The sequence below is a fragment of the Phyllobates terribilis genome, unplaced genomic scaffold (genome assembly GCF_046119375.1).
Source record: "Phyllobates terribilis strain yellow unplaced genomic scaffold, ASM4611937v1 Scaffold_9__5_contigs__length_417890890, whole genome shotgun sequence".
Lineage (NCBI taxonomy): Eukaryota > Metazoa > Chordata > Amphibia > Anura > Dendrobatidae > Phyllobates > Phyllobates terribilis.
The window spans coordinates 214,658,255-214,673,195 of NW_027362769.1; the positions used below are offsets into that span (position 1 = coordinate 214,658,255).

At 40.8% G+C, this 14,941-nt stretch overlaps 1 protein-coding gene across 1 annotated transcript in view; it reads right to left on the minus strand.

Moving 5' to 3' along the window:
• PDXDC1 (pyridoxal dependent decarboxylase domain containing 1) overlaps positions 1–14,941 on the minus strand; it is a 97,772-nt gene that overhangs the window by 40,198 nt on the left and 42,633 nt on the right. The window contains exons 3-10 of the mRNA XM_073647665.1: positions 14,118–14,186; positions 9,835–9,915; positions 6,593–6,742; positions 3,986–4,175; positions 2,425–2,493; positions 1,296–1,374; positions 629–713; positions 271–319 (exon numbers count right to left, since the gene is read on the minus strand). Of these exons, the coding sequence (XP_073503766.1) occupies positions 271–319; positions 629–713; positions 1,296–1,374; positions 2,425–2,493; positions 3,986–4,175; positions 6,593–6,742; positions 9,835–9,915; positions 14,118–14,186 (772 nt within the window). The remainder of the gene's footprint in view (positions 1–270; positions 320–628; positions 714–1,295; positions 1,375–2,424; positions 2,494–3,985; positions 4,176–6,592; positions 6,743–9,834; positions 9,916–14,117; positions 14,187–14,941) is intronic.

The window sequence follows — 14,941 nt, forward strand, 5'->3', positions numbered from 1 at the left end:
TTAACTTTGTTCGTGGGAAAACCTCTAAGTAAATTGTTACTTCAGGGGAATGTAAGGAAAGCAGATGGCTCCTCTTTAATAATTTTCACCTGGAACTGAAGAGAATCTATATGGGCCCACAACATGTCTGTAATCTCCAGAGAGCCCAAGAACACAGTGGCACATATGTTCTCAGAGTACCCGGGGCATTCACATCCATTGAGAGTGCCAACAAGTCTTCTACATGCATTTGTCACCAATCAAGAACCTAGTGGAGATGGAGGAACTTACCAGCACAGATGCACTGACATAACCCAACGCCAATGTTGCCAAATTTACTCTGCAAAAGAAAATATCTTTACATCAATTAAATATTTATTGCTTTCATCCAGCCAGACTCTAATCTTTTCACAGTAAATATTTCATGGATTTTGCAGCGATTCAGTTCTTGTAAGAAACCTTAAGCTTTTTCAGAATAAACTAGAGATTGCTATACGGTCAGCTAATTCTGATTTTGCACTTTAGGCAAACCACTAGAAGTTTTTGAAAAATATCAATGAATAAAAAAATAAAAAAATTGTTGCCGGTGACATCAATTCTTGAAAACGTCACTTAAAAAATAAACAAAACTAACAGGAATAAGACATACCCTTCCACATGCAACCAAATATTATATTGGTCACACAACTCCTTTAGTCTTCCCAGTTTGTCTGTGTGTCCTGCACCAGGGGTTCCTGCAAAATATAAAAAAAATAGTACATTAAAGAGGTTTTCACAGGGGTTCCCAGAATAAAGGCTCATTTGAGCAAGGAGCGTTGGTGGGAACACTTGTTTCAGACTTCCATTTAAGTAGGCCAGCAATCTCCCGAAAAACGAGCAAAAAACACTAGTTTGTCGGGTGCGATGATGTCTAAGCAGGCTTATCATTCTGGGCAGGACATTGCTCTGTGTAGACAGGACATGAGCTGCTGAAAAGAATGATATTCTACATACTACGTGTGTGCATACATTGGTCAGCCTGTATAAACGGGTCATTAAATGACTGCCAATCGGCTGGCATTATCGCTGCTTTTTTAATGGCCGCAGTTGGCATATCTAAATCTGCCAAAAGCGTGTCTGAGAAAGAGGTCCCTTGACTTCTGTTACCACCGATACTACTGCAGCAAACCCAATGCCCCTTGCAGTCCACAAAACAGGGACATTTACTGAATTACAAGCCATGTCCAATTATTAGCCAAAACATCCAATATAATCTCTCTAGTAAGTAATATAAGCAACAATAAAGGATTACAAAATATAGACTGAAATGAACGCACCAGCATTGGCCACTAATAAGAGGGGTAACTTCCCGGACTGCAGGTCATCTTTCAAAAGTCGCTCCAACAATGCCACATCCTAGAATCAGAGACATAAAAGAAATCAATGCAAACAGACATAATAAATTATCCCTTCGGCATTTCAAGGTTTTCTGTTTCATATAATTATAGGGAGATCCAAATTGATGCCAACTCTTACATATAAATAGATATCCTATATGCATGTATAGGGTCTGGGATGAACGGATTATATAGTGTGTTTATAGACAATGACAACATGTATAGTGTGGCTACCAGTAATACGCGATGCCATATAGCCGAGCAAAACTGGATTCGGCTGCTAGACCCCAGCAGAGGTCAGACATCCATTTTGCCCATCATGTTGAGCAGCTGTTCAGGATCTTGGGTTGCAATCCTGCACCGTGGACCATATGCCGCACTGTAAGGTCACACATTCCCAACCCATTATACACATATTCTCTGCTCATCAGTTAGCAGCTTCTATAAATATTACTCTGAATAGCACAAAAATGGAGTGAACTGTATATATTACTGCATCTTAGCCAATATTCAACTATCTTACAGCTTCCTTAAAGGAAATCTGTTACCAGATTTTTGCTACCTCATCTGAAAGTAGCATAATGTAGGAAAAGAGACTCTGATTCCAGCAATGTATCACTTACTTTACTAGGTGCTGCAATTGTGACACAATCAGAGTTTTTAGATGTAGCATGCAGCAGAGCTCAGAAAGCTAACCCCACCCACATCATCTATTGACAGTGAGCTGCTTATCACAGGAGGGGGCGTGGTCAGACCAGGGCTCATGTGCAGTGTGGTCCAAGCAATGATTATTTCCTGGTGGTAAAATCTTCATTGCATGGAAACAACAGTACACAGCCTAAAGTAGCACATCGCTGAAATCTGTGTCTCAACCCCTACCTCATGCTGTCCTCAGATTACATAGCAAAACCCTGCTGACAAATTCCTTTTAATACTATAAAGATATGATGGAGACAGTTGATGGATAGTCTACAGAATAGACCAACAAATCATTCACTACAACAGAAAGACAGCCACATTATCTTTTGCTAGTTTCTTGTATCCCCCAATGAAGCACCTGCAAAATTACCATTTGATGCTGGGATCCAAACATTGTATTACAAGGCACACGACACAAGCACGACAGCGGAAGTCCAAGCTGAAAAGGAATCAAAAGAAATAAAATTACCAAATACTCAATTATGTAAATACTATAGAGATGATCAAATCGATCTTAAAAATATGCCCAAAAGATTGCATCAGTCACAGAAGGCTGACATCACCTCAGGCGTGACTATGCAGACTTCCCCGTAATGGCCTTGCAGCCATCAAATTGCATAGTATAGTACAGCTAATTGGGAAAGACTATGATAGACTGTATAAAAGTTAAGGCAAGGAATGCAGCAGCCACTTTAGGGTGATTTAGAACAGTGAAAGATTGTAAGAGCTGACAGCTCATACAATAGGGACAGGTATAGTAAGCCCTTAAACATTAGACAAATAAGCCAGACAAAAATATGTTGTATAACTGTTACAGTGAAGATGATGATAGTAGTAGTCTGAAAATCGTTATTTGAAAATCAAAAGAAAAAACTCATTTAGCTACGACCGTGTACCTCACTAAAGTATTTGTGTCGCAAACAATGTTTGTGTGCACATCTATTTTACTAGTCAAATTTTACAGCTGTATACAGCACCCTATCAGGGGTGATAGCTTTTTGGACGTATACCTACCTAGTATTTCTTACTAAGCCAATTTTGAGAAGGGGGTTAAATTTTGTTAAATGACTACATTTTTTTTCTATTTAACTGTGCATGTCTGTTTTTGCACGCGTGCTTTACTTTCTGTACATGTACCCATCTACAGCAGCATTTCATATTACGTCCTTTTTGGGTTGACAATGTGTTGTACAAAATGTATAGTAAAAGAAAAAGTTTCAATGGACAAAGTAGTGTAAGAGAGAAAAACAAAAACAAACAAACATACAAAGGCAAAGAACGTAGGAGCCACAAGCCGCAGCGCCAACACTTGCACCACCTGTCAGGGCAGAAATAGTACCAAACGCAGGTCACAATTGGCCTCCTTTGCCTATAGCAAGTGTATTAGTGAGGTAGAAGCAGAGGGTATTATGGAATACATGGCACAGGACTTGTCTCAGTCACAACAGTATGAGGTCACCACTGACAGCGACACCGTCAGTATGAATCAGTGTTCTGCCTGACCACATGACTAAAAGGGAAAATTTTCAGACAGTTTTTAATTAAAAAACCAAAAACATAAAAAGTCTGCAAATGCCCTGGGCTATTAAATAGGCTGCTGCTTAGTACCCAGATACCATCTGTTTCTACAGTGAGATCACTGACATTACTAAGGCCATTTAGCGTTAAATAGCTTGAAAGGGGTTGGATACAGGCCTACGAGACTTCAGAGTGTTATACACAGCTTTTCAGGGCACTTGGAGGCTATGCAATATTGCGATTCATATCAAATAGAATTGCTGCAAATTTCATGTCTTTGAAATATTCTCGAACCTGTCAAATTTGAATTGAAAGATTCGCTCATATCTAGTCAAAAGCCTAATGAACTTTTAATGCCTTTTTGGGTTATATACACAGCCTATATGTATACATTATCTGTGAACGTATCCTACCTGATTACAAAGATACTGTCCGAGGCCAGGTCTTGAAGCAGCACTCATATAGATAACAGGCTGTCTGTTATAGAGGACATTGAATCCTTCGGTTGTGTAGTCTTCATAGCGGGAATGGATGACGAGTCTACACACTTTAAGAAGGCCCTCGCGATCATCCTCGTGATAATAGGCAGAACCATTTTCATATCTGTAAAACAATAGAAACTTATGTAATATGCGTGACGTCTGTAGAGATGCGCTCTACGATTCACTGTTCCAAAACAAAAATTTGTGGAAATGAAATAGATTATTTAAAGCGTACCTGTCAGCAGGATTGTGCTCAGTAAACCACATACACTGTCAGGTGGGCGACATTACACTGAATAAAATAATACCTTGGTTGATGAAATCTGTCCTGTGGTTCTTGTGTAATCTTTAATTTCAATTTGTAGATAATGATATGCCAGTGCTCTGGGGCGGCCTGTGGGGGGCGCTCTATCTGGTGCTTTGCTTACATATTCATCTGTATGCTCTTATGACAGCTCAATCTGCAGTCACTGACCAGCCTCCTATTTTACCTAGCCCCGCACTACTAGATGCATTATGTAAAATACGAGGCAGGTCAGTGAAGGCACAGTGATCTGTCATAAGAGCATACAGATGAATATGTAATCAGAGCACCAGATAGAGCGCCCACCACAGGCCGCCCCGAATCACAAGCATATCATTATCTCCAAACTGAAAGAAAAGATTACACAAGAACCACAGGACAGATTTCATCAACCAAGGTACCATTTTAATCAATGTAATGTAGTTTACTGAGCACAATCCTGCTGACAGGTACGCTTTAACATTGGGCTACACTACATTTTTGCAAAAATTATATGGTCAGGACCCCGCGAACAGTTTTACACCATCTACAACTGCAAAACAGGAGAAAAAGGAGTCCAGAAAAACTCAATAAAATTACAAACTGTTATTTCAATAAATTAAAAACAAATAATGAGTTTAAAAAATGTGGTCACTGGTGAAAGACCGTGGTGACAGTGGCTCTTCTGTATAGCCTCTCGATCACCAATGTCTTTCACCAGTGACCATTTATGAACCTCATTATTTGTTTTTCATTTATTGAAATAACAGATTGTAATTTTATTGAGCTTTTCTGGACTCCTTTTCCTCCTGTTTTGTATATGTATAATAGAGTAGCCAAGCTAATACATTCAAACATGCAAATCTGGTACTATTTAGAGATTACCACCTACAACCAACTAGAGCTTAAAATATCTAATCGGTTGGGCTGCTGGGTGTCGGACCTCCACTGATCTGATATTTACCACCTATCCTAAGTTGGCCCATTCCCATTTGCTTGGACAATGTAAAGCTTTAGGCTACGGCTCCACAGTAACCTTTGGACATGGTACAATCACTGGTTATTTCACAATGAGTAAATTTAATGTGGAGGAAAAATTTGCAACTTGAAACTACTGCAAGAATTGTGACCATGGAGGGATTCTTTGGATCACTGCCCTGTGTATAAATGCTGACGTTGTAGTAATGCAATATTATATCTCAACCATCATGTGGCCAAAATTTACTGTGGAGCCTTATAGAAACATCACACCAAATCAAGTACCTGCCTGTCCCTCCTTTATTTTGACAGTAAGCTTAGTGCAGTCTGAACAGCGTAATTAAGGACGTCAAAAATCCTTGAACCCTATTTGAATTTGTGTAAGGACGTGGGGGTTAGATGGGATTCCCCAGTATATGTTTAAAAAATTAAGCCACCGTGGCTGTTGTGATAGCATGAAAGGGATTCATAACACTTGTGTGAACAGAGTCTAGCTCTATGATAGAAGTAAAGTGACAGCGGTGTGCCAGGTTAGGATGTTTTCATGGTTCGAGTACAGACCGCAATGTTAGAAGGGGCCACAGATCTCTTATCCCTATGAGGCTGTTGAGTTCGGGTGTCACGGGTGTATCAGGTGTGACAGATAGTCGCTCTGGATAGGGCTGCAGAAGGCCACTGTGCTTGGCATTGCAGACTCCTTCGTGATCCTCTCATCTCTGTAGTATAGTGATATCCTTCTCCCATTAGGACCCAGCAGCGACTTCCACCTTCTGCTGCTGATTGACACACCCTTGCTTGCTAGTTAAAAACTCTCAGTTTCTCCAGAGACTTGCCAGTGATAGTTTTATGTTCCTTTGTCCAGGCTTGGAGTACTAGTAGTCGGCTAGTTTCTTCTTTGGTGCCCTTGGAGGACAGTTTGCATTATCTCTCTGGTGTCTTCTCAAGCTAAGTGTATCACCTTTGTTTGTTTACCTTGCTGTCTTTAGTTTGTAGTGGGGCCTGACTAGTGCTCACCCGGTCCCCTCCCTACCTACGGCCAAGCTCTAAGGACATTCAGGGCTTGGGTTCCTGCTCGGCGATAGGTGTGGAACCTATATAGGGACGATAGGGTAGTCAGGGTGATCTTAGATCTACCTAGGGGTCTCCACTCCCCCCCTCTCCCCTTCATTGTACACTTGTTCCTTCCCTCACCTTGCATGACATCGGGTCAGGAGGCCTGCAGCTGTCTGTACCGACTGGTCTAACATGCTTATAAATGAGCTGAACAGTATCCGTACCTGAATAGTCTACAAAGCCACAGAGTAGTGTCTGAAAGAATTCTTGTGGTCAATTTTCGGAGTCTGTCCTTGTCCAGCACGGAGATGTATGCCGCCAGACTGTGTCCCAGCAGCGCCATGTGACCCTGCTCCCCGACATTCTGAATTCGACTAAAATAAAATGGCACAAACAGACATTTAACATTGTAAATAAGGTATAGCTTCTTTTAAAAATATATCCGCCAAAAAGCTATCAAAGCAAGTCCAAGGCCCCAAATGGTTGTGTGACATTCCTTTATCCCACCTGATACTGTAGCAATATAGCTGATAATCGCACAGGTCGGTGAGTCACTGACTAGGCCCTGATGACTGACATTTCTGAGCTCCAGCAAATATATCATTACTACTTGACCTATTAGAGGCCCGCCAGGACTGGAGTGGCGTATAAGCTCTACAAATCTGACACACAAATCTAATAATGGATGGGATTACAGAGCACTTCTGTGCCATCTGAGCGCTACGGCAGAGGAACATGCTGGAAGAACGGCACAATTTATGCTGGAATCGCTCCATCTCCAGAACGGAGGACTGCGCCCATCTACCTGAAATATTAATTCCTAGGACATTGCCATGCAATTCTCTGCAGGCCGCTTGTCAGGTCAAGATTTGCTAAGCTGTAAGAACTAGAGGTAATTTTTAAAACTACTGCAAATTAAATAAAGAGGAGCAGATACCCCTAAAAAACTATATCACATCGCCCCTTACATTTTTCCTAAAGTACTCTCTAAAAGGAGCCGACATCTAATTTAACGGATAAGCCATTTCTTGTACAACTCGGGATATACAAATTACCTCTCCGGCAAAAAAGAAAGGTGACTCCAGTATCACATATTAGTCAATATCCAACCCTTTAAGTATCCCTACACCGCAGCTGGTCTCTCTAGGAGATATAGTACACTTTAGAACTAGGACCAGGTCAAAAGGTCCCTCATCCAGGTAATTAGTACCCTGCTGTGCACTGATAAAGCCCCTCAAACACTTGCTTTGGAACAATCCTTCGCCCAGCAGTTCTCTCACAAAGACTGTCTCATACACAGGAGCACTCATCTGGCCGAGTGAGCGCTCCTGTGTTCTCTATAAGAGTCACTGCCAGGTATCAGTTCAATTCTTTAAGAGGAGAAAAAGATTGGCAGTCCGAAATCAGACATGCTGGATCGTTATCTCCTCCGACGTAATCTGTCGGAAGTCACATACACATTAGACAGTCTGCCGAACCCGTCGATATCGGCACTTTTGACCGACGTTACTCTATCGTGTATGGGGGTGTAAAGTGTCTTTTCCCTTTTTGGGCAAATTCTGATTTTTTTTTCCAAGTTGTAAGGCTTCCTGACGCATAGGCGAGCGATCAGCAATAGGTGGCGCTAGAGACACTGATTTCTTTCTACTGGAAGTTTTAATTTGCATACCTTTTTTTCCCAGGGAGCATTGCCTGGGCTATAGGAGTCCCTGACCAAGCTGGGGGACTCCACAATGACAAACATTAATCCCCCCCCCCACTAGTACAATTGAAATCACCAAGTATGTTACCAATTTATTTTTATTCTTGTAATTTGTCAATTTCTGTGGCAAATTTTAACCATTGATTTAACAAACAAACATATTTTAACTTGTTGCAAAAAGAGACATAGCCAATATAACGCTATACGTTCTACAAACTGTAAAAAGATGATTTACCTACATTTATTATTAAAGGGAGGGCCAATTTCAGGACAACCCTTTTCTATATACTGTAGAGGGGTTTATGGACATCATAGAGGGAGAGCCACTGGTCAGGACCCCACTCTTATGAGCAGCAGCAAAGAGCTTCAACAGATTGTGTCTGTCCATGTATTTCAAGGACAACCAAATATTTTAATATTTGCTAAATAATACAGTATTACATTACCCAGCACCTACACAATGGCTGCCAAATATTCAGTAATTGTAGGGAACCTGACAGCAGGGTTTACCCTATGAGGTATTAGGAGATCTCTGTGTTATATACAAACGCTATATGTGTGCATTTAAAAAGTATGTTAAAGAAATATTCCCATCTCCAAGATCCTATCCCAATATGTAGTATTAGAAAATACCTCCAATTAGAAATGTAGTATAGTTCTTCTCATTCACTATGTCGCTTACCCCATGTGCAGGGCATTGCAGTAGCTTAGATATCCATGGTTACAACCACTCATATAGTGAATTAGGCTTGTAGTGGTCGTAACCATGGATACCTAAGCTACTGCAATGCTCTACAAGGGGAAAGACATAGTGAATCAGGAGAACTATACTTAATTTCTAATTGGAGGTATTTGCTAATATTATTATTACTACACCTACTACATATTGGGTTAGGATCTTGGAAATGGGAATACCCCTTTATATCCTCCCTGCCTGCAGATTGCAGACTAGTCCAGGACCTCTGTGAATCAATGCTACAGCAGGCTGGCACCACACCCACTGCACCATGACTGACTGACACCCCAGCGTGTGCAGGGAGGATGAGGAAAAGAACTTGTACCTCCTCTTACCCTTCCTGCACATCTTCAGATGTCAGTCATGGCGCAGAGTGTGCAATTCCAGGGTGCTAGGATTTACCAAGGTCCCAAACTAGGGAGGAGAGGGAGAGTTGACACATGGAACAGAGATTGATAGCAGCATTTGAGTGATTAACAGCAGCAGGTGGAGCTTGGCTCTGTTTGATGCTGTTAGAAAAAAAATGATATCTATAAAATACTAAAACACAGCCAGCATCTGGAATGATAAGGGCTTGTATCAAAGAAGGGGATATGACATACGATGTACTAATATGGCCAGCCCAGGACTGTGGGGAGAGAAGAAACCAGTCCCTGGGTGGCTTCTACCCACACAGTTCCAGTTGATTGACAGGTCTCTCCAGATGTAAACATGGGAAAGACCTGTCAATCAACTAGCTTGATGTTGGGAGAAGCCAAATGGTGGTGCTGCCAGACTAGTCGCTTCTCTCTCTATAGTTCTCGACCAGCTCTTCAAATTATATTGTTTAACGTCAGAGAATTTCAGTGAAAAACACGCCCGGATGAAATTGTGCAGTCAGACTCGGATTCATTTTGGCCGTGATTGGGGCATCATGAACTGACAGGTTCCCATTAATAAAATTAAGTTAGACTAGACCGATTACAGTATTACAGACATGAAAAGAAGGAGACAAAGTGTCAGTGCTCCTGACCATATAGGATACTTACCGAATAGATAGCGACTCCTCCTCTTCATCTTCATTCATAAGGGTCTGCACCAGCTGGAGAATGCTCACCATGTTCTGACCACTGAAATAGGTGAAGGAGAGACAAGTTATTTACATGTCGGCCTATTATCTTCAGATTCTTTATCGGAATCATTTTTATCTTTATGTTGGTCAAAACCCCAATAATCTGGTACAGATCTCCAAATCCTTTACAGAAAGAAATAAATGAGATCAATTCTAGTAATCTCTTGGCTCCCCCTGGAAAGCTTACAGCAAACGCTTTTATTAATCTGCAGACCATGCAGAATATTTCTGCTGTGGATCTTGATGCACATCCACAGTAAGACCTGCATACGTTACATGCAGATTTTGCTACGGATTCACAGCAAATGTTACCTTGGTTCACGTTAAATCCGCAGGGAAAACATGTATACAGTTTTTTCACACAGATTTTTTTTCTGCAACATTGAGGATCTCATCCATGTGTGTTGTACTGTAAATTACTGCAGGTTTGTGGTGTCAATTCCACAGATTCAGCATTCAAGTTACACGTACAAATCATATACCGTAAGATCCCAAAAATCTGTTCTGGCGGCCAGAAATTCACATTTAAAGGGAAATTGTCAACCTACTTCATAGGGTCTGATGTAGTAATGATATGCATGCTACCCCAGTCATTGAGCGACCACATAGCAAAAGAGCTGTCAATTATAGATGAAGTGTGGGGGGAGTGTTTCATCCCACATCTTTCCTATATACGTAGACTTGCAGTCAGCACTTTTTGTGACCATTATATAAGGACACGTCCCATCAGGTGAAAAAAAGATTTCTGTTCCGTAAAAAATCACAAACAATAGGAAACCACTGATCCATTTAAAATGACCTGGCTTTTGTTGTCTTGAGGGATTTGATGTCAGAAACACAATAAGATGGCAGCACTGGTTCTAGTATTACATTTTTTTAACACTTACTTCCCAGTGTCATCTCCTCGTATAAGAATAACAGTAGAGTTTGTTTCTAATGTACATTATGTACCAGGGACAGTTCTCTCTATAACTGTGCAGAGGGGGCGGAGTCCTCATATGATCGGCTGAGCTGTGACCAATCACATGCCTCTGCTACTGCCCCTCCCAAATGGAGTCATATCATGAAAGAGCGAATTGGGGCAGAATGGGGCTGAATTTTTCTGGATGGAAAATAGACCTGTAGTGAGGATATAAAATCCATTAGATGTCAATTTCTGACACAGGTTCCCCTCCTCCCCAGATTTGAGCACCCCATGAGGAGTCTTCATGAAAGAAAATACAGTCTGAACCTAGAGTCATGCTCTCTCCCATCTGTACACCACTTCTATATTGCACTGGTTGCCCTTCCATTGCAGAGAACATCAGAAACTTATCAGTCTCATCCACAAAGCTCCCCATAGTCCTGCACCGCCCTACATCTCCTCTCTCATGTCTGTCTACCATACTACTGATGCTCTCAGTTCTGCTAAAGATCTAAGATTAACATATTCTATAATCTAAATCCAGTCTCCAAGACTTCTCTCATGCTGCACCAGTTCTTTGGAATGTACTTCCCCAGACAATTCAGTTAATTCCCATTATCCACAGCTTTGAGTGTGCCCTAAAAATATAACTCTTTAAACTGACCTATCAACTCACCTCACTAATCTAACTGTTCCCAGTTCTCCCTTCCTAAATTTTCGCAGTATCTGGTCCTTTCTATTATGTGTTCCCACACCCTCCCTTCACTCAGTAGCACTTTGTATCTGTACACATATAGATACTGGGTCGCAAACCAGGTCATGCAGCTTTACTTAATAATTTCTTTGTTATAAAAATGGCTGGAACAAACGCAACAAGCACTTTTTATCTTTTGTGTCACCCCCCTATTTCCTTATAGATTGTAAGCTTGTGAGCTGGGCCCTTTAATCTGTAGAAATGTGTTATTCCGTAATGTCTGATATTGTTTGTACATGTATCCTCTGAAATGTAAAGTGCTGCAGAATATGTTGGCGCTATATAAAACTACAACTACTACTACATCTAAGAAAGCATAGCAAAGTTCAGATGCATGATCAGACTATACAGTCAGATCATCGACAAGCTTGCAAAATATTTTAGCAATTCTTGTTTTTGGATGTCACAATTATAAGTTGCTTTGATGCGGCTTACAGCTGCCAATTAAATGCATCTATTTTTTTTATAGTAAACATTTTCTGTGCCGTTTTTACGTCTCATATGCATGTCCTCTGGGTCTAAACGGTCCCATGAGACACGCGTTACACAGCAGCTGGCAGCAGCCGCCCATTTGGACCTAGATACTTTAAGAGGAGTGCAATTTTTAGGGACTCAATGAGAGCATCAGCTGTGTAGTGTAAACTCCAATTTCTAGAAAGGTATTTTTATAAATTAAATATGTATACACTTTCTTAAAAAAATACCCATTAATTGAACTTTCCCTGGTGTTTCCAGCATTATCACATCTACAAGTCGCTTTGGAACAATTCAATGATGTGTCAAAAGAGTCTCCTTTCATGTCAACCAACACATAAGAGGGGGACAGGGCCGACTGAAAAAGCCAGTTATTACAGTGCAAGCACCATACAGCAGTACATGGGGGCAGGTCTGGTCACTGGAGGGCCAAGTACCTCTTTTGCTGAAATATTAGCAGTGTAATAAAAAAAAAAAAAGCCAACATTTAGCAAGACCAACTTTTAGTATTAGCCATCTGACAAACCACTTAGCAGAACATCTTGTATATATATGGGGGTGGCTCAAAGTTACTTAAATATGCAATGCAGGGAAAAGAACCATCAGGTTTGCCGAATACTTGGTGTGATGCTTATGAAGGGGTCAGAAGAAACAGCAGTCGGTCCAATATTTGTTTTCCGTCTCACCTTTCTATTTTAGCATCATGGGCTATGAGGATAACCCCTGGTACGACATTCCTAAAGATATCGGAGATCAGTATCTTTAAAAATGGAAATCTTCTGAGATAATCATCCAAAATTGCACTGAAAAGTGGTCTTCTAGGTAGGTGATCACCTCTAAGACGATAGCCAGAATGCATAATACATGGTGAAGTCAAATCTGGTCTGGTTAAAAAAGGGAAGATGAACTTTTCAAAGAGGAGATCTTCTAAAGAGGCTTTACTGAGTCCTTTAAGAAGTACTTCCCACCAGATTGTGGCTCCTGCTTCTGATCTAAAGTCCCATTCCAGCATTTTGTTTTTTTTGTTTAACCATTTCTTAGCTAATCATAATGGTCAGTGTGAGCATTAAAACACTTCCCGGTTGCAGTCTTCTGCCGGTTCCAGTGCTCCGGTTCCTCTCCTGCATCACGTAGCCATAGCTATCTTTTTGCCGTCTCACATAGCAGACCGATCGTTCATCTCTTCCACCTTGTACATCAGAGAAATTCGTTCTGAATCTCGTACACTTACATTGAGAAAGTGACTTCCGGCCCACACAGAAGACGCTGTGCAATCCAGATGACCACAGCTCAAGTCATATGATCCAGGAGAGGACCGGGACCGGCAGAAGACTCTGACCAGTAAATATTTTATTGCGCAAAAATTACAGATAGCTACGCTAAAAATTATTGAATAAAGCTAGAAGTGAAAAACATTTTTTTTTTCACTTCATAAAGACGCCGGTACGTCATTGAAATGAGTTGTGAATAAAAAAAACCCTTATTCTCATCCTCATTTCTGAAGAACTGATTTACTCAAGGAGCGAGGCCCACCGTAAGTGTTCATACAACTGCATCCACAAATTAACTATTACAATGGCATATAAAAGGTGTGGACACCCCTGGTCAAAATTACTGTTTTAGTTAATAGTTAAGCAGGTTGAAGCTGCAATGATCCCTAAAAGGCTTAAAGTTAAAGATTACACATTTCCTTTGTATTTTAGGCAAAAAAATATATATATATTTTCAACTTTTACATTTTAAAAATTACAAAAAAAGATCACATCTTCAACTTGCTTATCAGTTCACAACAATAGTAATGTTGTCCAAACTTTTATATGCCACTATATGTTACATACATTAATGGCTATAAATGTTTTTATTGGTCATGTTTTCCCAAGAAAATCTTTCAATTTGCAAGCAAGTCTGAAAAAGGCCGCCTCGTACTGGAGAATTGTTTATAGGGATGAGAGGAAACAGATGTAATTAAAATAGGAAAGACATTTTTTGGCAATAAAGCACAACATTTCATGGTTTCAGAGTTTTTGTGACTGCAATACAATACTGTGACACCATTGTCACTACCCACCTTCCTTGAAGTGGTCCTGGTATATCTTTCCTTGTATATTTCTTAGTGTCTCTCTCTTCTTCTGCCGACCTATTTAGAACATGATGAAAGCACATTAAAACCCTAAAAGAGGGCGAGTATTTAGGATGTGGTCGAAAATTTCATTATGACTCCTCCACCTCGCCCAAAAAGAAAATGCTTACACTAAGCTTCCTAAATAATAGAATTTATAATAAGAGGTGCCTGACCTGAATAATGTCACAAGAAATGTGGTTAGGTCAATCAGTAAATGACATGTAATGGATTTGGTAAGAGAAACCTGCGGATCAGGTTGAGGGATTCAGATCATTCTGGCACAGGCAACATATATTAGTACAGTAATATCGCAGGAAGGTTGGCGTGTCCAATAGTAGACTATGAACATCTGCCAGTCTGGTGCCAGTGATCCGGCATCCCACTTTCATCTGTGTGCTTACCCTGCTCCATGGGCATGCCCTGTAACACCAATTACCCACCCAATATAGCCCCCACATTCCGGCACTCTGGTCTGTGCGCTCCAGCAATGATGTCCCCAACTAACACATGACCGCTGCAGCCAATCGCAGGGCTCAGTGCTGTTTGGAGACATCATTATTGGAGCACAGTATCCAAAACCAGTCGGGAGTAATAGCACTTCAACGTGAGGGACTTATCAAGGGAGTAAAGAGCCCTTTATTATTTTATACCATAGTCCGATGTGTTTAAATTTTTTTCCTCAACTTGGAAAACCCCTTTACAGGAATACTTTTTTTATTGCTCATCAGCAAAATTAAGCAACTTTCCAACTAATCTGCATTAAAAGGGTT